Source organism: Trichechus manatus, unplaced genomic scaffold (genome assembly GCF_000243295.1).
Source record: "Trichechus manatus latirostris isolate Lorelei unplaced genomic scaffold, TriManLat1.0 scaffold00065, whole genome shotgun sequence".
Taxonomy (NCBI): Eukaryota; Metazoa; Chordata; class Mammalia; order Sirenia; family Trichechidae; genus Trichechus; species Trichechus manatus.
Genome location: NW_004444001.1, coordinates 7,658,033 through 7,671,870, shown reverse-complemented (window position 1 = coordinate 7,671,870; position 13,838 = coordinate 7,658,033). Strand labels below are relative to the sequence as shown.

The following is a 13,838-nucleotide window of genomic DNA, read 5'->3' as shown; positions in this document are numbered from 1 at the left end:
GACTGCTAAATCTCCTCTTTTCATGACTCCACAAACTTCTCACAGTGTAAAACAAAAATACGCACTGAGCCAGGGAAAGTGAGTGTAGGTTTAATGACAGCAAGAGGAGACTAAAAATGGCATTTTCTCTGCTCCTTTGAGAGTTCTTAAAAAGATGCCAGCATGAAAAGAGCAATAAAAAAAATTCAGTCACTTCTTCCCAAGTCTTACAAGTCCAAACCAGTCACTCCTTGCTCAGTTTATGGCACTCAATTTAATTTAAGGCAGGGGTCAGGAAGCTTTTTACGTAAAGGGCCAGATAGTAACTATTTTAAGTTTTGCAAGTCATACAGTCTCTGTTACAATTACTCAACTCTGCCATTATAGTGCAAAATCAACCATACAGAATAAGTAAACAAATGAGCATGCTTGTGTTCCAATAAAACTTTATTTACAAAAACAAGTGGCAGGCTGAATTTGGCCCACAGGTCATGGTTTATTGATCCATTATCTAAGGAAGAACAAGAACATCTACGTTTTTCAAGCAGCACTGATTGCTCTTCTGGGGCTAAAGCACAAGAACCACTGCAACATCTCAGAGACGGGTTACCTTTCTGGTACTGAACTTCTCATCCTAATCCTATTTACCCCAGGTAAAGATTACAGTGTAGGTAGCCCTGAAGAATGGAAAGGAGCCTGCAACAAAGAAGTAGCTACCAAACCTATCCCTGCCCTACTCAATTAATTCATTCCACAGGCATTAGTTGAGCATCTACTGAGTACCTCAGTTCAGAAACACTTACGGGCAGTGATAACCATCCTCTGAGACCGTTTTGCGTAAGCAGGGAGAGTGTCCACGTTGAAACCTAAGAGACAGGAAAACAAAAATCACTATCCAGACCACTAGATATTGAACATGGAAATGGGAATAATATTGTGGGAAGAAATGGTTTAAGCTCCCAACTCAGTCTCTTTGCTGCCACTCAAAATAGGCTCTAGCAGAATGAACAGAGATAGGATGAACAGAGATAGGAGGCCTCTTAAATGGTTTAGGGCAATCCTCTGGATAACTCTCTCAAGCTAAAATCAAAAGCAGTGATCCAAGAACATTCAGCAGACATGGCTGACTTGTGGTGATTCCTCACTCTCTTGCAACTCCAACTTGGTTACACTGAAAAATTGGAAACTGGAGGTGTACTCACCCATCTCAACAAGTGTGACCACGATATCCGACAGTGTGGGCTGTGTCCTGGCTGTGTGCTCACAGTAAGACTTGGCACTCCTCCCAATTTCCGAAATGTCTAGGAAGGGACCAAAGGCATAAAGTCTTGTTCTCTGGTGGGTGAATTTTTGTTTCTTCTCTCTGAAGCTAAAACTCTAATTAATAGCCACGCTAAAGTCTTTCAAGGGAAAATATCTAAAATGGAGTTTATGAAGCTGGCTTCAAGAATGGGCTTTGGCAGTAGAAGAGAGGTTCCATGAATACTCTAAGGTTATGCTGAATATTACACAAAAATGTCTTTTTCTGGGGAATCAGCCACAGCTCTCATCAGATGCACAAGGGGGCCCCAAAACCGTAAAGAACTGTTGATCTAGGGACCTGATGGTTCACAAGATAAAAGCAAGCGGTTCCTGACAGGGAAGGGTGTCTAACTGAAGACTTGCCACCAACTCCTCACGTTACTCCGAGCCAAGTCAGCAACACTAGACTCCACACATGAAAACGGTGGACAGGATCTGTTTACCGTGGGAAAATATAATTGGAATCCTGGTAGAACATCTTGGGAATAAACCAGGTGGGAGTTAAAAATGTCTTTACCCATTTGGTTTTTTCCCTACATGCCAGCAGGTCTGGGGATGTCAAAGGATGTGTACAGCAAATGTAGAATACAACATGGAGACTTTGCTCTGAGGCCAGTCCAAGACTGGGGTCCTTGGGAACAAAGCGATTTCAGTCAGTAGGCAAAACAATTCTGCACAGTGCTTATCACTACCACGAGCCCTAAACTTTGACATCCAGAGCTACTGACAACATGGAGATGCCTAAGTCTTAGCAAGCCCTCAGCTTAAACCACCCATCCTTTGGCTGAAGAAGTAGATTTTTTTTATTCCATTTCAAAATCTTTTAGTTCTAATACTCATAGCTTTCCTCCACCAACTATTACAGCTCCACCCTCTTCAATGGCAACCATTTCCTCTTAGAGAAAAAAGGTCTCTCATCCAGTGGTATGAGAAAGAACCACCTCATCTAGCATGATCTTTTAACTGTAAATTCCAAGATCTTTTTAAGAACTGAATTCTTGTCTATTGGGAATTATGTATTAGTCCATTCCTTCAGGAAAAAACATTCTCAAACTGTGGTCTGGAAACGCCTAGGAATCCCTGAAATTCTTTAGAAAGTCCATAAGGTCAAAAATATTTTCATAATAAGATATTATTTGCCTTTTTGACTCTCATTCTCTCATGTAGAGTTTTGCAGTGGCTACATGACCTGTGATGATGACATGACTCTGATGGAAAATGCAATATGTGCTTGCACATTGTTATGTTCTAATGTAGCATATATTTATATCTGCATCTCTCTCTATAAAACCGACGTATACAAAAGCTCCTTGGAGTCCTTGACATTTAAGAGTCTAAAGGGGTCCTGAGACCAGAAAGTTTATTACTGCTTTAGGAAAACATTTGGTATTTCAAAATACCAGCTGCAGAAAGCTGTTCCACCCGAAATCATGCCCACATCAAGTGACTGATCAGGACTGGAGTACAAAGGCAGGGCCATTTCAGCCTGATGTGGGACACTCTGGTGGGCAAGAAACACTCCAGGTTCCCTGCTTTCTTTGTTGGGCCTGTACTGCAGTTCTTCTCCCTCTGCCCAAACTTTTCTCTCACTTCCTTTCACAGGTGTTGATCCCTAAAAAACATCTTAAACACCCCCATCCCTCACCTCCACCAAAATAAAAGTCCCAAACAGGGAAATCCATTGTACATGCAGAAATGCTTATGTGAGACCATACCAGCCTTCTAAACCTCAAGTCACTTCCTGTTTAAAAATGTTTATTCCATTATATAAAGTTTATTAATCCTCACTCTTTGTATCAAACTACATAGCATTTGATTATATAATGTGCTGGCATCTATTTCATGGAAATTTGTTTTGGCATCCCAACAAAACTACGTTCTTTGAGCAGAGACAGTAAAAGAGCAATAATAGGGCACCTACGAGTCATCAAGAGCTTATGATGTTCCCAGCATTAAATGTTAACATATACATCTCACTTACCCTCACAGCTCTAACCAGTTGCCGTCCAGTCGATTCCGACTCACAGCGACCCTATAGGACAGAGTAGAACTGCTCCATATGACTTCCAAGGAGTGGCTGGTAGATTTGAACTGCCGACATTTTGGTTAGCAGCTGAGCTCTTAACCCCTGCACCACCAGGGCTCCAAGCCTCAAGACTCTATGAGATGCAAATTTTTATTCTATTTCACAAATGAGGAAACAGGTTCAGAAGGTTTAGTGACTTGCCCAAGCTATTAAATGGCAGAGTGATGATTTACACCCAGGTCTACCTGATTTCTAAAGCCTGTAAATCATTTTACTATGCTCTACTTTTTCTTAAATTCTCTCACATTATCACAATGCAGGGCACAGAACAGATGCTTGGGTTGACTCAAAGAAAGCCTAATATTTCCTGGTACTCACAGCTCTGCAGCATCTCTGTCAACGTTTCCACGGATGCTTTCTCGGCACTTTCAAACCCTGCCTCTGTCAGTAAGGAGCTCACAACCACTTGCAGGGTTCGCCTCCGGGCCAGATGGTAGTTATCAGCAGGGTTAGTGGACTGTTTACTTCCTGATCTCTGTCTCATCAGCAGCCCAGAGAGATTTTCATCCACAGGACAAGGATGGAATCATATAGTTCACACATAGTCAATGACAAGCAAAAGTTCTTTGCTAAGTACTTATATCAGTGCTTAATAAAAAGTAACGAGCCCTGGTGGCGCAGTGGTTAAGGGCTTGGCTGCTAATGAAAAGGTCGGCCGTCCGAACCCACCAGCCACTCCACAGGAGAAAGACATGGCGATCTGCTTCTGTAAAAGATTACTGCCTTGGAAACCCTATGGGACAGTTCTACTCTGTCCTATAGGGTCACTATGAGTCGGCTGGATGGCAACGGGTTTAATAAAAGGTAGCTGCCCCTTAGACTTAGCAATCTTGGCCAAATGAGTAATAACTGAACACCCACAGAGACAATTTCTGCCTACCTAAAACTTACAATTCCAATAACACATAATGGCTGTTTTTTTTTCCCACTGATACTTTGGGTATGTGCGTATATGGTGCAAATACACACAACAAACCCAAACCCACTGCTCTCAAGTCGATTCTGACTCATGGCGACTCTACCCCAAAAAAAACAAAAAACAAAAACCAAACCCGTTGCCATCGAGTCAATTCTGACTCATAGCGACCCTATACGACAGAGTAGAACTGCCCCATAGGGCTTCCGAGGCTGTAATCTTTACGAAAGCCGACTGCCACATCTTTCTCCCATGGAGCGGCTGGTGGGCTGAACTGCTGATCTTTTGGTTAGCAGCCCAGCGCTTTAACCACTGCGCCACCAGGGCTCCTTACACAACAAAACATTCGCCAATTCAAGTTTTTCCATGCATAATTCAATGATAATGATTACACCGTTCATTTTATGCAAGCTTTATCCCTTTTTCCTTATGATTCTACCACCGTTAACGTAAACTCAGTGCATAAAGGCTGTTTTTTACTTTCTACTTTAGCGGATCGTCAGAATATATTACTGAAAGAGTACACATGATAGGACTGAATTTATATGTCTATCTCCCAGGGAAAAAAAAAAGCTCTTTCTCTTCTCCCATCCCTACGCCACTTCACTAACAAGAATAATTAAAATAACAACACACGACGCTCGGGAGAGGGGGGCAAAGTGTACACCCAGGGCACCTAAATATTTTGAAACGGAAATCTCTCCCAACTTTGGTTGGCCAATAAGAAGGCGAAAACGGTCTCTTCGGACCAATCAGAAGATGTTCCGGATTCCCAACCCCCCCCAACAGGGAGCGAGCCAATGAGGACACAGGTCCTCCAACTCAGGAGGCCGCCGCCAAGTCCCAAGGGGTGGGGGGGCCCATACGGCCTGAAAGACCCTCCTCCACTCGGAGCTTACGTTGGGGCTGAATTTGCGGGTATAAGCTTGTTGCCCAGGTCAGGGGGAAGTTACGGAACACTCAAACTCTCTCGGCTTCGGCCCCGCGCATCCTGCCCTTACCGTTCCGGAGCTGCCGGCCCCGGCTGGAGCCACCGTGTCGGCCATCTTGCTCTGGCGTAACGTGTGTGAGCGCAGGGTGAGATGGGACTTGTAGTCGCAGAGAGGGGGCGGGGCGAGGCGGCGTGCGCCCCTCTGGGGTTTGGGCAGCCGACCTGGATCCCGGGTGCCGCTCATGTTCCGGTTCACGTGACCTGAGAGCGAAGGGGGTTCACCCGGCCCTCGTGGGCCAGGGAATGGGCAAAGAAAATTCGCGCTCGGTTTTACTAATTAAAAGAAACCTGCTTCGATATGAAATAGTTTCTCGTAAAGAGCACATTCGTGGAATGATCCCGGTCGTCTACACTCGTGACGTTTTGCAAATTTGCCTGATTTGCAACACCTGGCTTAGTCCAACCCAGCCCCAGAGACTCACTCTCTGGGAGGGGGAGGCGGGGAACCTGGGAATCCGTATTATCTCGCTCCCCAGGTGATTCTCCTGATGAGGCAATTTTGGGAAACCCTGAAGCGTCCACTCTATGATTTTGTCAGTGAAGACCCTGAGGCGGTCACCTAGTCCAGGTTTTCTCTCTACATCCCGCTGCCTTCTCGCCCTCAATCCGCAGACTTCCGCGGGGGCCAGCCCAGGAGGCGCAGGCAGCGGAGGCTGTGCCTGTCCCGCCTCGCTCCCGGGGCATCGCGTCCACGCGGCTGCTTGTGGTTTTCTTCTCACCTGCCCACCAGCCCATCTGGACTGGCAGTCCCTCAGGCGGGGACCCTCGCTCCCCCGCGCCTTATTCGTGGTCGTTAACGAGTGCCTGGCAGGGCGCAGAGGCTGGGTTTGCATCCTAACACTTGCCAGCTGTGAGACTTCGGACAAATTATCTCATCTCACTGTGCCTCAGTTTCCTCTACCTGTAAAATGGAGTTGGGATTGATACCAGGGGAAAAATGAGGTAATACACAGGGTTTGTCACGGTGCCTGACGTATACAGTAAGAGTTCCAGAAATTGTGCCTAACGTTGTTATTTATTTCCTGGGTAGCGCATGGCGATAATTCGCGAACGTCCAGCGGGCAAAAGTCTGGAAACCTGAGCTGCGCCCGCCCTGCGGCCTCACCACAGAGCCTCGCTGAGCGCCCCCGCCCCCCAGGCACGTTGTGGGGGGTGTATCTGCGGACTGGGGGTGCGCGGCGCCGGAGGAGCGCCCGCCTGCGCGCGGGGGCCGATGGGGGGGCAGACTTAAGTAGAGCGAGCACCCAGCCCCTTTGTCTCCCCCGCCCCCTCTGCCCAACTTCCTGCCCAGCTTTCAACTCGGGATCCGCGGCGCGGCATCGACTTGTAAACACGCCGCTCCTGCGGGGGTGGAGACGGGCTCAGTTTGGGCGTCGAGGGAGGGGTATGAGCCTCTCCCCAAGAACAGAAGCGAAAGGGTGCAAGAGACAGCGTCTGCGTCCACATTCCGTGCTCCGTGGGGCTCACCTGCCTAGGAGGTAGGCTTAGGGGCTGGAGAAACCAGGAGAGATGGGGTGTCAGCCTCGCCCCCCTTCGCTGGTGCTCCGAAGCTCAGGCTGCAGACCTGAGGGGGGTGTTGGAGGCGAGTGGGTTATGGGGCAGCCTTGCTCTCGTCACCTCCCTGTTTGTCCCCAGGGCTCTGCTCACTTTTCCTTCTGAGTGAGCCTTTCTGCACGGAGTCTGCAGAGAAGTCTCCAACTCCTAAGTAGGAACCCAGCGCCCCGATTCTGTGGATGTCTGCACATCCGCAGAGTTCCGCTCCAAGATGACCTGGAAGCCAAGTGGCTTCACTGTGCTGTCCGGTTCTTCATACCTCGGAGATGGAGTAGGGGCAAGGAAGAGGATAACCAGTGTGGGCAGGGAGCCTGGGGGTGCTCTTGCCAGCCAGGGTTGAGAGAGGGAGGTCAGATCACAGACGTAAAAGGAGGGACCCCTGAGTGTTCTCCGTCCGTGGTGTCTGATGCGTAGACAGGTGATGGTCTTAGCTTCCTCTGTCTTTGAAGAAAAACTATTTTTGAGGAAAAACTGAAGAAATTGGTCGCCTTTTCTAAGGGAGCATTAATTTACTCATTGCAGGCATTGATTGAGCACCTACTAAATGCCTGGCGTTGTGTGGGCGGTGGGGGGGGGCGAGGGTGCAATGATGTTATTCATCCACTGCTAATGTGCCAAGTACTCTGGCTGAGATGACTTGGTAAGGCTTTAGAGAGAAGAGACATTTGAGTGGGGTCCTGAAGGATGAATATTCAAGAGGCAGAGAAGTGGTGGGAAGTCTTTGGGGGCACTTACTCATTCCACAAAGCTGTACTGAACGCTGACTGTGGTATTGGGCATTGGGTACACTGGGGATGCAGACAGACAAAATTCATTCTCTCTTTAGCCCACTGTCTAGGCATGAATGGAAGGGAATGAACAGAATGAATTCGGGGAAAGGCAAGTTTCTGGGTTGTTTTCCAAGAACCCAGGAATTTCCAGCACCACAGTGCAGCCGGAAGGGTCCCCCTGGAGGTGATGTGACTGACCATATAATCCTGGGGTGCCCACTCCCCATCCCTGAACTCTGAAACTGGTTCCTCCAACCAATTCTTGCCCTATGTCCACTACCTCATTTCTCTTTGGGGCCAGGCATGTGTGAGGAGAACTGGATCTCCATTGCTTTCCTGCAGAGTCTTCTGCTCTTTCAATTCTTGGGCTCCTTTGAGAGATGGCTGACACAGCAATTTGTTAATTCATTTTTCATCTGTTTGCTGGGTCCATGCTATGTGCCTGCACAGGCTAGATGATGGGGATATAATGGTAAACAAGTCAGAGCCTCTACCTCCTAAAGCTGAGACTGGAGTGAGGGAGCGCATCTTTGAGGATTCCAACAGGATCCCAGTCTGTACCAGTCCTCGAGGACTCTGACCTCCCAAGCACCTTCTCCTTCCTATTTCCCTCTGGGGATCAGGAATACTAGCTAAGGCACCATTGTCAAGCTTTCTTCTAAGTGCTTTAGATGTAATTTCTCATTTAATCCTCCTAACAACCCTATGAAGGAGCCTTGGTGGTTCAATGGTTAAGCACTCAACTGCTAACCGAAAGGTTGACAGTTCAAACACACCCATCAGCTCTGCAGGAGAAAGACCTGGCAATCTGCTCCCATAAAGATTACAGCCAAAAAAACCCTATGGGACGGTTTTACTCTGTCACATGGGGTCACTATGAGTCAAAATCAACTCAGTGGCACCCAACAAAAACCACCACAGCCCTATGAAGTAGGCACTAGGATTATCTCCATTTTCTAGGAGAGAAAACTTAGGCACAGAAGGGATAAATAGTCTCTCTTAGGAGGACACAAGAGCTGGGATTTAAACCTAGGTCACTTGACTTGGGAGGCTCTGTTCTTAACTTGCCTGCCTCCTAGGCTGACCACATAGAAAGTGCACTTGACCCAGGGGCCTAGGAGTTCCCTAAGGGGAGTCCACGGTCCTACACGCTTGGTTGATACGAAGGAGCGCTTGGTTGATACGAAGGAGCGAAGGAGCGTGAGCAGCAGCCTGTCAGCTGAGCTTGGGTGCTGGTACTGCTTACAAGGAGCCCCAGCAGGCCTGGAGCAGGCTTGTGGGAACTGCACAGAGCTGCTTTCCTGTGCGTGTGCTTTGTTTCCCGGGGTGAGCCTGACATACCAAGAGGAAGGAGGAATGTAAATAACCCAGGCGGAACCAAGGTTAGATGCGAGAAGGAACTTGTTGGCGTGGGTATGATGTGCCAGAATCTGGGCATGTGGGAAACCAAGACCCTCTTTGGTTGGGAACCTTTAAGAATAGCGGATAAATGGGCGCACCAGCCCAGGTACAAGAATGAGAAGGCAGGAGGGGACAGGAAAGCTGGTAATGGGGAACCTGAGGTCAAGAAGGGGAGAGTGTTGACATGTCGTGGGTTGGCAACCAATGTCATAAAGCAATATATATATTAATTGCTAATGAGAAGCAATTTTGCTCTGTAAACCTTCATCTAAAGTACAAAAAAAAAAAAAAAAAAAAAAAAGAATTGGAGCGATCTTTCTGTTGTAGATTCCAAGAGGAGCAGTCCACTTGGTAGCTGAGTAAGCGAAGATGGTCAAGGAGTGGGAGTAATCCTAAAATGCTGCCTTAGTTTTTTAGTGCTGCTGTAACAGAAATACCACAAGTGGGTGGCTTTAAGGAACAGAAGGTTGTTTTCTCACACTTTAGGAGGCTAGAAGTCTGAATTCAGCGTGTGGCTCTAGGGGGAGGTCCTTCACTGTCTGTTTTAGATTCTAGTAGCCAGCAGTCCTTGGTTCTTGGTGATCTTCTTGTGGCATCTGTCCGCCTCCGTTTGTGGTTGCTTGTCTTGCTTCTTCTAACTAAACAGTGATTAGGTTTAGGACACAGCCTACACAGATAGGGCCTCATTAGTGTAATAAAGAAAACCCTATTCCCAAATGAGATTATATCCACAGATATAGGGGTTGGGATTCCAATACATGTTTGGTGAGGTGGGCACAACTGAGTCCATAACAAATGTTCACCACCTCTCTTAGCCACAGTTGCTGCATCCCAAAGCTAAGTCTGTGTACCTGACCCACTCCCTCAGGACAGGCTGAGAAAAGGCCCACGATGCTCCAGGCCACAGGGCAGAGTTTCTGCGGGCCCCAGCCAAGTTTCTGTCAGTTTTCTGAAACTGTAGGTTTCTCACAAGGGCCCTCTGCACAGGCCTGGGGACCCTTTGAGGCTTGCCTTCAGCCAAACCACTTCATGCTTGCTTGTGTTCATCTTTGAGAGGAGTATGTGTTGTGAGGGGGAGTGAGATGGGCATTGATGCTGTAAGTCAAAGGTAGAGGGTGGGAACAGGGTAGAGGATGGCCACACAGAGATAACAGGTAAGCAGGATGTGAAAGTTCAGAACTGTACAGACCGCCAGGCCGCTCCTCCACCACACGCACCTTCCTCCCTCACTGGTAGGGTGGGGTGCGGTGGAACTCTTAACATGCCCCAGCCCCCTGCCCCAGGCGCTCGTTTGGTTGGCAATGGGGACATGTTGTACTCTTGAGAAACCACAAAAGGAAGTCTAGGGAGGGCTGGGGTGGGGAAAGTTCTGGGCCCCCTGCCAAGTTTCCCTTTCCCTACTGAGTGGTAGGTGTGTTTATCTTGCCCACAAAGGCATTTAAATTTTAAAACCTCTGAGTTTCAAAAAGGTGCCAAGACTGGCCCCATCACAGTGGGTGGCCAGGGGCATCCCTGGAAATGGGATTGGGGCTACGCATTTGTTGGATTCACCTGGGATTCATGCTGGTTGGGAAAGGCTACCTCCAGAAAGTCTCCTTTTCTCCTTTTCTCTGCCTGCCACCTCTGTCTTCCCCAAAGCATTCACTATATTCCTAAGCTCAGGAATGTGGCTGTAATGGCATTTAGGAGTTGAATGATGTTGCTATTGAGCTGTGCCATGTTTTACCTGCATTTTCTCATTTAATATTCGCAACTCCAGGTGGTAAATGCCTTTATCCCCAATTTATAGACAAGAAACTGAGGCTCAGAAAGGCTAAGAAACTTGCCTGAGGTCATACAGCTAGTAAGAAGTAGAGTTCAGATTTGAACACAGGTCTATCTGATTTCAAAGTCTCCGCCCTTGGCTTCTAAATTAACTCCCAAATTGGAGTGTCATCTTCCCCAACGTATCAGATTCTGAAGTAGTAGTAGGGAGGTTGAGATCCAAAGACGTTTTAAAAATGATGCTGGTTGTGTGGGGAGGAGATGGCTTGAGAGTAGAATTGGAAAGGATTCCTTGGCTCCGTGATGTTGAGAAGAGAAGCTGAAGGTAAAATGGAGTGTTTTCTTTCTTTTTTTACTTTTTTATTGTGCTCTAGGTGAAAGTTTACAGAGCAAATTAGTTTTCCATTCGATTGTTTGTACATAAAGTGTTCCATGACATTGGATTCATTCCCCACAATGTGCCAGCACTCTCCCCTTTTCTGTCCTAGGTTCCCTGTTTCCTTTCATCCTGAATTGCTGCTCCTTCCTGCCTTCTCATCTTTGCTTTTGGGCAAATGTTGCTCTTTTGATCTCGTATCATTGCTTGTTGGAGCATGTTCCTCTTGGGTGTTATTGTTTATTTTATGGGCCTGAATATGGTTTGGTTGAAAGGTGGTCTCCGGGAATGGCCTCAGTTCCAGTTTAGAAGGGATTTTACAGCCATAGTCTTGGGGGTTCCTCTAGTCTCTGTCAGGCCAGCAAGTCTGGTCTTTTTTGTAAATTCAGTTTTTTGTTCTGCAGTTTTTCTCCTGCTCTGTCCGAGACCCTCTGTTGTGGTCCCAGTCAGAACGGTTGGTAGTGGTAGCTGAGCACCATCTAGTTCTTCTGGTCTCAGGGTTGTGTAGGCTGTGGTGCTGTGGTCCATCTGGACCAACTGCTTCCTTGGGGCTTTGGTTTTCTTAATTCTCGTTTGCTCTGGGCAGTAAGAGACCAATAGTTGTACCCTAGATGGCCGCTCACAAGCCTTTAAGACCCCAGATGCTACTCATCAAAGTAGGATGCAAAACTTTGTCTTTATGAACTATGTTGTGACCATTGATGTAGATGTCCTCCGAGTCTATGGTCCTTTGCCTTGGAGCCTAGGAACTTTGTCCTGCAAGTTGTTTGCTTATGTCTAAGAAATGCCCTGACTGTGGCCGTTGTGTGCTCTATTGCCTGTATTAATACATAAGCAGCATCTACAGTTGCGTATGTGGAAATATCTACCATCAAACCTATATCTGCAGGTGGGTGTGTTTCCTTGTACCTTCCCACACCTCTTGGCATATCTATCTACCTATGTATCCATTTGTAAATTAGTATTTGTTAATACTATTGTTGCAGGATTGTCTGCGCTGTAGTAATTGCTGTTCTTGTCCTTTGTTCTTGCATTCCTCTCAGTGTCCTCCCATGCCTTGGTCATGTTTTGCTGACTTCCCTCATATTATATATTGCCTTTTTTTTTTCACCGATATTTGCATGTCTTCTATCTATTTGGTAATTTTCCTTCTCCCACCCCACCCCCCATCTCTGGTAACTAGGAGAAACTAGTTTATTTTTTTCCATGTGTAAACCTTTTGTTTCTTTATAATAGTGGTCTCATACAATCTTTGTCCTTTTGTGATTGACTTATTTTACTTACTGTTATGTCCTCCAGATTCATCCATGTTGTGAGATTTTTTATGAGTTTGTCATTATTTTTTATCAGTGTGTAGTATTCCATTGTGTGTATGTACCACAATTTGTTAATCCATTCATCTGTTGATGGGGACTTAGCTTGTATCCATCTTTTTACTATTGTGAGTAATGCTGCAGTGAACATGTGTGTGCGTATGTCTATTTGTTTCATGGCTCTTATTTCTTTAGGGTATATACCTAGGAAAATGAAGTGTTTCTGAAACTGAGAAAAGTTAATGTATCAAAGACGAGAAACAAGTGAGAAAAAAAAAGATGTAGTGGGCAGCAGTTTGACCTCAACCAGGTTGAGGTCAAACGGGGGCTCAGAACCCCTGCTGAGAATTTGCATTTCTAGCAAGTTCCCTGCTGAGAATTTGCATTTCCACCCCAGATATACTGAATCAGAATCTACATTTTAACAAGATCCCCAGGTGATTCTTATGTATAGCTTCCTGGGAATTTGTTAGGAATGCAGATTCTCAGCAGGAGTTTGAACCAGAACGAACTAACTGATTGGAAGCCCTGGGTCAAACTCCGGCAGGCTGAAGCAAATAGGGAGAAGATTTAGGAGTGATATTATAGCTGTATTCAAATATTTGAAAGGTTGGTCTGGGAAGCCCCTGGCTGGGGTAGGGGATAGGATAGGGAGACTGATGGGAATTTCAGAGAGGCACATCTCCAAATTGTGTAATAACTTTCTAGCAAATAATTGCCTAATCCCCTTGGGAGTCTTGAGCAGATGACTTCTATGATGCGTTGACCTCAAAACCCCTTCAGTCTCTAAACCTCTATTATGAATATTCACTTGCTTCCTCTTCCACACATCCCTGGTGGTGCAGTAGTTAAGAGCTATGGCTGCTAACCAGTTTGAATCCACCAGCTGCTCCTTGGAAACCTCATGGAGCAGTTCTACTCTGTACTAAAGGATCGCTATGAGTCAGGATCAACTTGACGGGGTCAGGTTTGGTTTGGTTTTTGGTTTCCTTTTCCATGGTTTCCCTCTACTGCCTCCTCCCCAAGGCCCAGGTACTGTAAAACAAAAACCAACGCATTGCAGAACTGCCCCATAGGGTTTCTAAGGAGCGGCTGGTGGATTCGAACTGCCCACCTTTTGGTTAGCTGTTAACCACTGTGACACCAGGTACTGTAGTTATGCCCATATGTTGTTATGTTCCTGCTTTGTCCACAAGGTGGGGCTGTTGCCCAGCGTGTTGCTCTAGGGTGTCTGGATTGGATAAAGAGTGCCACCTGGTCCTTCAGCAGCCAGCCCTTCTCAGAGTGCGTCTGCCCCCTACCCTAGCCCCAGCCATCTACAAATTGGGGCCCAGAGAGTTGCTTCTGACCCAACAGAGCTGCCCTCCCTGCTCCCTCCCCACCCCC

The 13,838-nt window shown here is 47.0% G+C and overlaps 2 protein-coding genes across 7 annotated transcripts in view; one reads left to right on the top strand and one right to left on the bottom strand.

Annotated features, from left to right (window-relative positions):
- TAF8 (TATA-box binding protein associated factor 8) overlaps positions 1-5,332 on the bottom strand; it is a 29,947-nt gene extending 24,615 nt beyond the window's left edge. For 2 of the 4 annotated variants that reach the window (XM_023734203.1, XM_023734204.1), the window contains exons 1-3: positions 3,686-4,070; positions 1,182-1,280; positions 783-845 (exon numbers count right to left, since the gene is read on the bottom strand). In XM_023734203.1, the coding sequence (XP_023589971.1) occupies positions 783-845; positions 1,182-1,280; positions 3,686-3,851 (328 nt within the window). In that variant the 5' untranslated portion in view covers positions 3,852-4,070. Of the gene's footprint in view, positions 1-782; positions 846-1,181; positions 1,281-3,685; positions 4,071-5,284 lie in introns of those variants that run through there. The other 2 variants (XM_004379451.2, XM_004379452.2) reach the window with 2 other exon arrangements.
- A 1,247-nt stretch (positions 5,333-6,579) lies between these two features.
- Positions 6,580-13,838, top strand: part of CCND3 (cyclin D3) — a 102,688-nt gene continuing 95,429 nt past the window's right edge. Inside the window, exon 1 of one of the 3 annotated variants that reach the window (XM_023734197.1) lies at positions 6,580-6,752. The gene's annotated coding sequence lies outside the window, so the exon portion shown is untranslated. The remainder of the gene's footprint in view (positions 6,753-13,838) is intronic. The other 2 variants (XM_023734199.1, XM_023734201.1) reach the window with 2 other exon arrangements.